The 11695-nt window shown below is 41.4% G+C and overlaps 1 protein-coding gene across 3 annotated transcripts; it reads left to right on the top strand.

Annotated features, from left to right (window-relative positions):
- The first annotated feature begins 2618 nt into the window (after positions 1-2618).
- On the top strand, positions 2619-10824 carry LOC112156400 (butyrophilin subfamily 2 member A2). 3 transcript variants are annotated; one of them, XM_024288664.2, is made up of 6 exons: positions 2619-3044; positions 3985-4045; positions 5061-5396; positions 8145-8420; positions 8691-8781; positions 9240-10824. In XM_024288664.2, exons 2-6 carry the CDS (start codon positions 3994-3996, stop codon positions 9328-9330), a joined length of 846 nt encoding a protein of 281 aa, XP_024144432.1. In that variant the 5' UTR covers positions 2619-3044; positions 3985-3993; the 3' UTR covers positions 9331-10824. The 3 variants fall into 3 exon arrangements, with proteins under 3 accessions (XP_024144432.1, XP_024144433.1, XP_036072620.1); XM_024288665.2 differs by lacking the exon at positions 3985-4045 and having other exon boundaries at positions 2621-3044; XM_036216727.1 differs by lacking the exons at positions 2619-3044; positions 3985-4045 and having other exon boundaries at positions 4673-5396.
- Positions 10825-11695: the final 871 nt, after the last annotated feature.

The following is an 11695-nucleotide window of genomic DNA, read 5'->3' as shown; positions in this document are numbered from 1 at the left end:
TTCCTGGGTTTTCCTCACACAAACACCAACAAATCTGAGGCTCCGCCTGCAGGGGGAGGAGCTTCCTGGAAGAGCAGCTGCTTCTGTTCTGAGCGTGTGCAGAAATCCTCTTCAGACTGCAGACTGATATATTGAAAAAAAACAAAAAAAAAAACACATTCATTTAGAAGTGGTTATTCTGATGAACTTCAGCCAAGACTGCTGATGGGTTTTTAATTTGAGTTTAAAGGTATGGTGGCCCTGAAGGTCAAATCTCAACAAAAAAAAATCACTCAAACCAAAAAAATAATGAAAACATCACATTTTAAAAAATAAAATAAAACTCCAAAAATAAAATAAACATTTATGTTTTTTCCCCAAATTAAAAGTAATTGAATTTAATTGAAGTTTATTCATATCAGGTAGAGAAATAAGTTTTTTTTATGGAACCACAGAAGGAAAAAAAATATTGCATGACCGCCCATTCCTCTCTCTTCCAGCACAGAGGTGCTGATGCTTTTGTTTTTAGTCGTTTTGATTATTGTAATGCCCTGCTCTCTGGTTTTAAACTCAGCAGCACGAGTTCTATACGGACCAGGAGGAGGGAACTCATTACAACAGTTTTTTTTTTAATCTTTATTAGCAATTTCAAGGACAATACAAGAACAGACAGGTCTAAACAACAGACACAAGAGGGATGAGAGCAGAGAAAGAAAATGACAAAAAACACAATACAAAATAAGAACAAAGAAAAAATAAGGCAAAAAATAGCAATATTAAGGCAAAAAGAAGCTAGAGATTTTCTAGAAGTCCAAATTTTCTGCTTCATTGTAAAGTTTCACAGCAGTTTTGGTCTTAACATATTTAAGGCATGAGAAAAAAAGTTGCAGTTCCCCACAAAATACACAAAATCTGGGTGTGAATTTGAAGAACTTGTTTTTATGTATAAAAGTGAACCAAGTATTATTGTTGTATTAATTATTTACAATGCAATTTATTTTTTATAATTAAAACAAACAAAATCTTTTCTTTTTTAAGTTCAGGAACATGCAGAAAGTTAGTAAACCAATGAAACAAATCCTCTTAAAATGTTTAAGTAAATATTCAATCATTAAATAAATGTTCTGTTGTTTCACTATGTGTGTAATGTAAAAATATCAAAATGATAGAAAGTCAGAAGATGGATGAACATCATTGATCATTTTGAAATGAATTTCTTTGGCTTTTGGGGCAATAGAAAGCTTAAAAAAGAAGGATATGTTAAATATTCTACATCAGTTTTCGAAAAATATTTAAAGATTGAAATTCTGGAAGAGAGAGATGGAAACAGTTCTCTGTTGAATATTTGTTAAGTTGATTGATTATTTGGTATTGAATAGATCACAGCCATTTACCAAAAGCAGGGGAGTTTGGGTTTTATATAATTTTTGGAAAGGTTTGCAACCATCAAATCACAGGTTGGGGTATAGCTTTTTAACTTTTTTATACTGGTTTGTGTCTGCAATATCAAATTTTGCACTAAAATTTTCAAAAGAAAGTAAATCATCATTTACATCTAATAATTGTGTTACAGACCAAATTCCTTTTTTAAACCAATTTTCTAAGAATAAAGATTTATGATTATGTAAGATATATCTACAATTCCAAATTGGGATATTGTGAGGACTGAAATTGTGCTTGTAGATCATTTTCCAATAGAACAAAATGTGTTGGTGAAATAATGAAAGTTTAAATTGGAGTTTTTTTTTTAGGTCAAAATCACATCTGAGTAAAAATTCTATGCCGCCTAATTTTATAAATATTTCATTGGGAATATGGAACCAAATTTGTTGTCTATATTTTAGAAATGGTGTCTAACCAAATAATCTTGATAGTACCATCAATACATTCAAAGTCTATCGCCTTAACTCCGCCTTCTTCATATGTTTGGATCATTGAGCTTTTTTATATAATGTGCTTGACCCTTCCAGATGAAGTTGAAGTTTGGTTTATTTGTTTGATGGCTTTTTTGGGAAATGGTTATGATTGAGCCGGATAGATAAGCCGAGAAATGCTTTCAATTTTTGTAAGTAACGTCCGACCGATGATTGATAATTCTCTTTGAGACCAAATATTAAGTTGGGTTTTACATTTTTCAATGTTTTCCAAATGTTCAGGTTGGTTGACTGCTCCATGTTCTTTGTAATGTGCATACCCAGATATTTAACTGTTGTCTTTACAGGGATGGAATGAATGGCTGACAGAGTACACTCATGAATGGGAAGGAGCTCACATTTATTAAGATTCAATCTCAGACCAGAAGCTTTAGAGAAAAATTTTATTATTTCGATAATTTTAGGAAGTTGATCACTGTTTTTCATAAATATTGCTGTGTCATCAGCAAGCTGGCTTATTGCAAATTGTTTATCTAATATTGTTAGTTTGTCAAAGTTAGATTGATGAGAATTGATAACATCTCTGCTGCTAAGATAAATAATAATGGGGAGACTGGACAACCCTGTTTTATTCCCCTCTTGGTGAAGAACCTTCTAGATGTTCCGTCTGGTAAAATAACTGCAATATTAGATCTTTAGAAATTAGTTTAATCATATCTATAAAACGTTTGCCAAATCCAAAATGCTCTGGTGTACAGAAAATCAATGTGTGTTCGACCGTATCAAAGGTCGATAAATAAAATGAAACCATTGTCTTCTATAAGGTAATTATATTCAAGCAAATCAATAATAAACCTTATATTATTATGTATTGAACGGCCCTTATTAAAACCAGATTGAGTCTCCAAAAAAGTCTCTTGCATTAATGACATGTGACGTCACAGCAAAAACTTCCTCAGTGCACGCGCATCAGTCGATCTGCGCAGAGCTGCGTGATGTCGAGCACGCTTTTGTCTTTGATCCCGTTATAACTTTTAATCAAAGCAGGATTTATCTTTGATCTTTGATCTTTGATCTTTAACGGAGAACACTTGCTTTCGTTTCGGTCAAACTTGGTGTCGTAACAGCCGCGCGACACACCCTGCTTGTTTACCAAACAGGCCTCTTCCAGATTAGAACGAGGAGGAACATGTAAGTAAATCTTTTGCAAACATCAGTTTAGGTTTTTTCATGGAAAGCGCAAGTATTTCACTTCCGGAGAAAGTTCGTTAAAACACTGTTCTTCAAAGCGCGCGAGAGAAAATCAAACGTTTGTTTTTGCATAAACATGTTTTAAGCATTTTTGTCCTTAATGCTCCACTTTCACATGTCCGTCATGCTGTCGGAACCGATTCAAACCCACATCCCGGTTCTGGTGTCAGAGAATGTCAAGGTAGTCGCTGTTCGTTTTCCGTGGTCCAATCAGCCCTCATTGGATTTTTTCTGCGAGTTTCATACCAGACTTACGGTAGCATGTCCGTGCTCGCTGGAAAATCCTGGAGACTCTTTAGAAAACATTACATTTTTACTCCTCATAAATGCAATCACGTTATTTTTTATGCATATGATATTTATTAGAAAAAAACTGTGCATTACTTTTTTTTTAAAATCAATCTCAAAATCAAAATTAGTGAAATAAAATTGGTTAATTTTGGCTGTGAATTCATCTCAATCATCAATGTATTTCATTATAAATCCGTCACAGACCTACTTAGTCCTTAATAGAAAATGTCTCCTGGAAATATAAAACATTTTTACTGTATAGTTTTTTTAGAAAAGAACACCAGAAATACAGGTCGAAATATTTTTTACAGTTCGTGACATTTTATGGATGTTTAGGTTTATTTCAATACATCTAATTATTTCAACAGAACCTAAATGGAGTTTAGAAAAGGTTTTATAAAGTATGGACCCCGGGACCACACAGTCCACATAGCAGGTTTCTAACGGTCACTCCTGCACAGGTGTGCAGTTCTGCAGGTCTCTGTGACCTAAACTCTGTTCAGGATGACGTCATTTCCTGTGGTGCTCGGGTAGGTGTTATGCAGAGCAACATTAAAGCAGGAAAAACAATCTTTGCTCTTTTTCCCAGAATGTCATCATGCAGAGATGTTTCCTGATGCTTCTCCTGCTTCTGGTGACGTCAGTCAGAGGTAACCAGAGAGGGGGGAGTGTTCAAACCCTGAACCTGGGGGGTTCAAACCCTGAAACTCTGGGGGGGGGTTTCCTAAGACTGCCATGTTTTCTGCTGAGTCATCTTTAGTCTGTAAACAAATCCAGTTTAGGTGGTGGTGTCAGAGGGTCGTGCACGTTCAAAGCCGTGCACGTCCAAGAGGGTGGTGCGCCTTCAACGGGCCGTGCACAGGATTTTGTGGACGTTCAAACTCGTTTGTGTTCAGAAGTGTGCATGTTCAGACTCATGCACGTTCAGAAGTGTGCATGTTCAGACTCATGCACATTTAGAAGTGTGCACGTTCAGACTCATGCACATTCAGAAGTCTGCATGTTTAGATTCATGCACTTTCAGAAGTGTGCACGTTACGAAGTGTGCATGGTCAGAAGAATTATTTTGGCAAGCTTTCAGCGTTTTCAGATATCAGCTCTGTCATCCTCAGCAGCGACATTAAGCTAAAAGCATTCACACTAGCTTTATCGCAGGTAATCCAAATGTTCTTGTTTAGAAAAGATCTGCAAAAGCATCGATAACCACGTCTCCACGTCTGGGTTCATGAGATCCTTCAGTCTTTTTGCCTTTTTCTTCCAGCAGTTGTTACCTTCCTGTCTCACGTCAAGGAAAGAAAAATAACCAGATTAACACAAACTAGACAAGCATCACAGCGTTCAGGAGGGAACGATCAGATTCTCCATGTTTGTTTTGGACGGCGCTTCTTCTGTGTTGCTGTCAGCAGCAAATACTGATACACAAACCCACAGCCCCCTCTAGCGGTTGTTAGTGGGAAAATAACACATTTATGAGGCCTGTTTATGTTTTAAAAAATCACAAATTAGATTTATACTCTGAAAAATATAATATGCTGAATACAAACGTATTTCTATCCAACTATTATAAAAGAATCACACGATTTAAACTGATGATAAATCATTGGATGAAGCCGATTGTCCTTGTTTTCAGGAACCTAAACGCCGTCTTCATTGATCTTTTTTCAGGTGTGACGGCTCCTCCCCCTTCCACCGTCATGGTTGAAGTCGGCGCTGACGCCGTGTTGCCGTGTCACCTTGGCCTCGCCGTAAACCCCTCGACACTGAGAATGGAGTGCTTCCGCTCGGACCTGACCAGCGACTACGTGTTCGTGTGGGTGGAGGGCAGAGAGCGGGTGAACCAGAAACCCCAGCTGTACCAAGGACGCACGTCTGTGCTGTTTGATACCATGAAGCTGGAAGAGGTTTCCCTGAATCTGGCCAATGTGACGGCGTTGGACGAGGGGACGTACATCTGCCGGGTTCCACGGCACGGACGGAGCTGTTCGGTTCAGCTGCTGCCCTGTAAGAACAACTTTATGTTTGTATTCTCAATCGTTTGTTAAAACTGCGGAATTTTTAAGAAAGGAAATCTTTAAGAAAAGAGTCATTTCCTTTACACCAGGGGTCCCAAAACTACGGCCCACGGGCCGGATGAGGCCCGCCTCCACATTTGGCCCCGCCCCCACACACTATAGAGTTGAGACCCACATTATTGTTATTTTTCTTCCGTGCGTTTTTTGAACGTCCGTAGCTCTTCAGCTCATTCAACTATTAAAGTATTCAGCTCTTTTTATGCTAGCTATTTTTACTGTTTTAACAGTTCTGAGGATTTTTAGGCTGTTTTGGAGATTAGCTTCGATTTTAGCCACACGCTAGCTGTTTTGGCTAATTTAGGAGGTTTTTTTATTTTATAGGCTAATTTGGAGTTTGGGCAATTTCTTATCCTTATGCCAGATTTTTTGGCTAATTTGGCATTTAGCTATTATTTCAGCTACATGCTAGCTGTTTTGGTTTATTTTGGATTTTTTTCTGTTTTTTAGACTCATTTGGAGCTTAGCTAATATTTTAGCTGCATGCTAGCTGTTTTGGCTAAATTACACATTTTACTAGTTTATTGGGCTAATTTGGCATTTAGTTTATAGTTCAACTTCATGCTAGCCGTTTTCACTCATTTCGAATTTTTTTCAGTTTTTTAGAATAATTTGGCATTTCGCTGATATTTTAGCTAGCTATTAGCTTCAGCCATTTCAGCTATCAACTTCAGCATTTTGAGTTATCAATTTCAGCCTCTTCAGCTATCAGCACTAGCATCTTCAGTTGCGACGTTTAACTTTTAGCATTCACACTAGCATTATCGTGTGTAATGCTAGATATCTAGGTTTTAAAATATTTCAGTATTTTTTTCTATGAAGATTACAGAAAGGAATTATTTAAAAATTGGCTATGTGAGGCTTACTGGAAAACTCTAAATTTTTATGCTTAGGCTGTGATTGTTACACTTTTTCTGCTAGCCTACAAACCGACTTGCATCAGAAAAGAAAACAGTTATGTGGCCTTCACAAGAAAAAGTTTGGGAACCTCAGGGCTCTGGGGCCGATGTCCTACATGTTTTCTAACCACCCTTCCATTGAAGCTCTTTACTGCCTGCTGCAGGTCAACAATTGTGTTTCTGGTGTCCTAAGATAGCTCTTTGGTGGAGTTTGGAGTGTGACTTTTTGATGTTGTTGACAGGTGTCTTTTCATATTTTCCCTTGTCAATATTTACCTAGAATACTCTGTGTTTGACTTTGACCAGCTTCCTTTTGAATAGACTGAGGTTGGAGGAGTTAATATGTGACTCTGATAGAAACTGACTGAAGTAATGAATGAAAATCAACCAATAGAAACCAGGATTTCCATCCATCCATCCATCTTCCTCCGCTTCATCCGGGACCGGGTCGCGGGGGCAGCAGTCTAAGCAAAGATGCCCAGACTTCCCTCTCCCCGGCCACTTCCTCCAGCTCCTCTGGGGGGACCCCGAGGCGTTCCCAGGCCAGCCGAGAAACATAGTCTCTCCAGCGTGTCCTGGGTCTTCCCCGGGGCCTCCACCCAGTGGGACATGCCCGGAACACCTCACCAGGGAGGCGTCCAGGAGGCATCCGGACCAGATGCCCGAGCCACCTCAACTGGCTTCTCTCGATGCGGAGGAGAAGCGGCTCTACTCCGAGCTCTCTCCGGGTGACTGAGCTCCTCACCCTATCTCTAAGGGAGCGTCCAGCCACCCTGCGAAGAAAACTCATTTCAGCCGCTTGTAGTCGGGATCTCGTTCCTTCGGTCACGACCCAGAGCTCATGACCATAGGTGAGTACTGGAACGAAGATCGACCGGTAAATCGAGAGCTTTGCTTTCTGGCTCAGCTCTCTTTTCACCACAACGGACTGGTACAGCGACCGCTCCAATCCGTTGATCTCACGCTCCGATCTTCCATCACTCGTGAACAAGACCCCAAGATATTTAAACTCCTCCACCTGAGGCAGGCGCACTCCACCCACCGAGAGAGGGCAAACTACCTTTCTCCGGTCGAGAACCATGGCTTCAGACTTAGCGGTGCTGACCCTCATCCCAGCCGCTTCACACTCGGCTGCAAACCGCTCCAATACATGCTGGAGGTCCCGGTTCGATGGAGCCAACAGAACAACATCATCTGCAAAAAGCAGAGAGGAAATCCTGTGGTCCCCAAACCAGATCCCCTCCGGCCCCTGGCTGCGCCTAGAAATTCTGTCCATAAAGACTATGAACAGAACCGGTGATAAAGGGCAGCCCTGCCGGAGTCCAACATGCACCGGGAACAGGTCTGACTTACTGCCGGCCATGCGAACCAAGCTCCTGCTCCGGTCGTACAGAGACCGGACAGCCCTGAGTAAGGCTCCCCGGACCCCATACTCCCAGAGCACCCTCCACAGGACACCAGGGGGAACGCGGTCGAACGCCTTCTCCAAATCCACAAAACACATATGGACTGGATGAGCGAACTCCCACGAACCCTCCAGCACCCTAAAGAGGGTGTAGAGCTGGTCCACTGTTCCATGACCAGGACGGAAACCGCACTGTTGTTCTCTGGTGTACCAGGATTTGGTTTTGAATTTTTGCCTGACAAAAAAAATGTAAAAATGGTGGTGATGACTTTGTTTCATGTAGTTTGTTAAAAGTTATTCCAGTTGGGTTTTCATCTTCAGCCTTAATTAAAGTGAGTCACCTGCCTCCACGGCTCTCTTGTGCCTCGTCCTGCAGACGCGTCGTCGCCGCCGGCGGTCCGCGTGGTCAGGGAAGTGGGAAGTACAGCAGAGTTGTGGTGCAAGTCGGCAGGCTGGCATCCAAAACCGAATGTTTCATGGTTGGACGAGACTGGAAAGCTTCTGCCTGCCGAGTCTGTAGAGACGCTCAGAGATGCTGACGGCCTCTTCAAGGTCAGCAGCCGAGTCAGCGTGGACAAGAGGTGGAGCCAAAGCGCCACCTGCAGACTCCAGAGCGTCGCCCAGAGCAGAGAGACATCCGTGCAAATTCGAGGTGAACTGAGTTTCACATTTATTCTGACAACACATTCTCATTCCTAAGTTTTTACATATTGGCGTTTGGTGAAGGACACCTCTGTGTAACTTTTTGAAGTTTTTTAGTCCATAACTCGTCCTTTATGAAGTGCAGACTGTAGGGTTCACCACCCTCAGGACTCGATATCTGATCCGGTACTGGACGCGGACTGCTCCTCAGGAAGCTCGAGAATATATTGGTTCTGAGAGTGTTTTCCTTTAAGTTCTGACTGACCGTCTGTGCCTACAGTCCTGACCTGGTACATGTATGGAGTCCTGGTTCTTGGTTTGATTGGCGTCTGTGTGGCTGCAGGATTCCTGGTTCAAGATTTCCGACTAAGGTAATACTTGTTTTTCTTTCATATTTTGTATCTGACTTATTTTGTGTCACTTATTTACCTGAAGTATATACAAACTTCATATGAGACTTCTCAACAATCTCAACATCATACTTTAATGCTTTGATAATGTAGTTCTAGTATGCTGGAGTCCAGGTCTGAGATACAATCAATTTTTAACAACTGATTGGAAGAATACCAATAGTGTTTGATCCTTAGCTCCAGAAATGCCCCACTGAGCATGCTCCAACTTCTGTGGGGCGTTTTGACCCCACCCACAAGCCTATTTTCAGAACATCAAATGTCTGTCAAGATGATGGAAACTTTTCCTTAGGAGTTCAGTCTTTAATGGTCGCTGAGCAGAAAACGTTTCCTCTGAAAACCAAACATTCATCACGTTGGCTCGATGGTTTCAAATTTCTTTATTTGAAATTGCTCTGTTTTTTCTGTGTTTTTTCCAGGAATCGCAATGTTCATGGAAAAGATGCTAAACTGGAGGTGAACGTTCCGGCGGGTCAAGAAGCTCAGGCGGAGCAGAAAGTCCAGGTCTAACTCCAGACAGAACCACAGATGTGGACCACACGCTGGGTTAAGGTTTCATTCACAACCAGTCAAGAACATGGGAAGTTCCGTTACAGTGACAACTAAATCTTTTGGTTGAGAAACTTGTGCCTTAAAACAGAAGCCATGCAGGCGTGTTGCCAAAGCTAAGCTGTGATTGATCAGTGACTTTCAGGTGTTGTTCGGTCAGACTTGTTGAGCTGTCTCTCGGTTCAGGAGACGGTCGTCCTCTGTGACTTCAGCTCACTTTTGTGTCCGAACTTTTCAAGTAGCTCTGAAATCTGGAGCGATGTGGGTTTCCTAAAAGATCCTAAATATTTTATATCCACTCAGTGACAGAATGTGTTCTGTGATGGTGCTAGGTTTCAGAAAAAAACGTTTATTACCGTACTACCTGAAAACCCGAAAGGTGAAGCCGGTTCAAAGAAGAGCTAAAATGCCTTTCATTTGAAAAACCTCTTTATGTTGACGCACCAACACATTCTCATCCCTAAGTCGTCACATATTGACATTTGGTTAAAGACCCCCACATCACTTTTTGACGTTTTGGGTGTCCCTAACTTGTCCTTTTTTGACGTGCTGGCTGTTGATAAAATCAAGGGTCCACAACCTGGTGATGGAATCGAACTAGTACTAGATGCAGTACTCTAGGCCGGGTCCTGGGTCTAGGCGGCCGCCTAGGGCACCATCTACTGGAAGGGGCGCCAAATCACACTGATTATATATTAATTTTTTTGTTTGTTTGTTTCACACACAACTCATTTCATGTAAAAATAAAAAATAATAATTGTAAAACTTAAATAAAACAACTCAAAAGTTTGATGTATTCAAAACTCTGCAGTGCAGCGCCCCTCCCTTCCTGATGCTGGCGCTGTCTAAGCTAGGCTGGGGGGAGGAGAGGGGCCCGCTGCTGTTTTTCCTTGTTTAAAACTTTAAGGATGGAAAAACAAACCCTGAGGGACACCATAAAAGGGAAAAACGGGCTCAAAGCAGAGATTCGTCTGTTTTACTTATATAAAATTGTTTGGAAATTGTATTTTGATTGAAAAAGACACGTTTAGCTGGTGATCTAGTGTTTTTTATGTACACTTTTAACAGTCGAACTCCCCCTACTTTGCACATAATTATTACCTGTATGGTTGTGCAGTCGCTCCAGCCCAAGCTGTGACAGCTAATTTAAAGTCCCAGCAAAATTCTCTTTCTGCCTAGGGTACTACTGGTACTGGACTGGTTCTGGTTCACGGCCTGGAGGTTGTGGACCCTAATTTTACAACAACCAGCACGTCAAAATATAGCGAGATGGACACACCGAAAACATCTAAAATGTCAATATGTGACGAGTTGAGAGTGAGAATGTGTTGGATGCACAATGCAATATAATAATTTGAATGCAATGTAGCAATTTGAATGTAAACATGATACAAGCACAGAATGATGGGAATGGTTTTTGTGGTTTTAAATTTGAGTAAAGCCCATCAGCACAGACATGCTAACATGCCCCTCATTGGGGGTGGGGCTCTCCAAGCCTCAAAGGTATCATGTCCAGATTTCACTGCCCTTCCGATCATTGACTGGATCAGGTATGTGCAGCCAGTAGAACTTGCTGGAACAGAACATGTTGGTACTCCCGCTCTAAATGAGAAAGCTCATGTTTCTTATGGTATTTCTTTAACACTTTTAGTTGTAAAAAAACAAATCCTTGTGTGTCATTGATGAAGGTCATTCAAGGTGTCTGTGATTGGCTGTAAACTCTGTCCTGATGGGCCTTTAGTCACTACCTTACCTTTAAAGCAGGGGTGTCAAACTCAAGTCCTCGAGGGCCGACGTCCTGCTGGTTTTCCAGAAATCCTGCCTCATCTGCTGCTGATTACCTGGATCAGGTGTGTTCAGCCAATAAGGAGCTTCAAAGGCAGGTTGGTTGGAAAACATGTAGGACACCGGCCCTTGAGGCCTGGAGTTCGACACCTGTGCTTTAAAGTCTTTAGCCTTAGTCACATGCACCTGTACGGGGGTTCTGTGGGTTTTTGGGTTGTAGAGAAGAGTATGGCCACCTTAACGGACATCATGAATATGGAACGTACCACGGGTGGGCATGTTGTAAGTGTGGTATGGGTGTTGCAGTCGTACGGTCATTACACCACACTCTAGTCTAGGGGTCGTCAAACTTTTTGACATGTTGGCTTAAAAGGGTTCTAAAATTTGACAGAAGGGCCAGATGTGAGGTGAGTTTTGGTAATTCACCAAATAAGGGAAATAAATAACATCAACTCTGGATGAGAACATGTTTTAGTTTGGATTAAACCAATGTAAAACATTTTGGGGGTTTTATTTCTATACTGTTACTTTAGTTCTAATT

Source organism: Oryzias melastigma, linkage group LG18, assembly GCF_002922805.2.
Source record: "Oryzias melastigma strain HK-1 linkage group LG18, ASM292280v2, whole genome shotgun sequence".
NCBI lineage: Eukaryota > Metazoa > Chordata > Actinopteri > Beloniformes > Adrianichthyidae > Oryzias > Oryzias melastigma.
Note: the sequence above shows the minus strand (reverse complement) of the source record. Positions and strands in the feature narration are given on the sequence as shown.

Bases quoted from the DNA above. Each gene is read 5' to 3' on its own strand.
- LOC112156400 (XM_036216727.1), top strand. From the start codon at position 4,865: ATGAGGCCTGTTTATGTTTTAAAAAATCACAAATTAGATTTATACTCT. The intron at 8,421-8,690 runs GTGAACTGAGTT...CTGTGCCTACAG, and splicing joins GACATCCGTGCAAATTCGAG to TCCTGACCTGGTACATGTAT. The intron at 8,782-9,239 runs GTAATACTTGTT...TGTTTTTTCCAG, and splicing joins GTTCAAGATTTCCGACTAAG to GAATCGCAATGTTCATGGAA.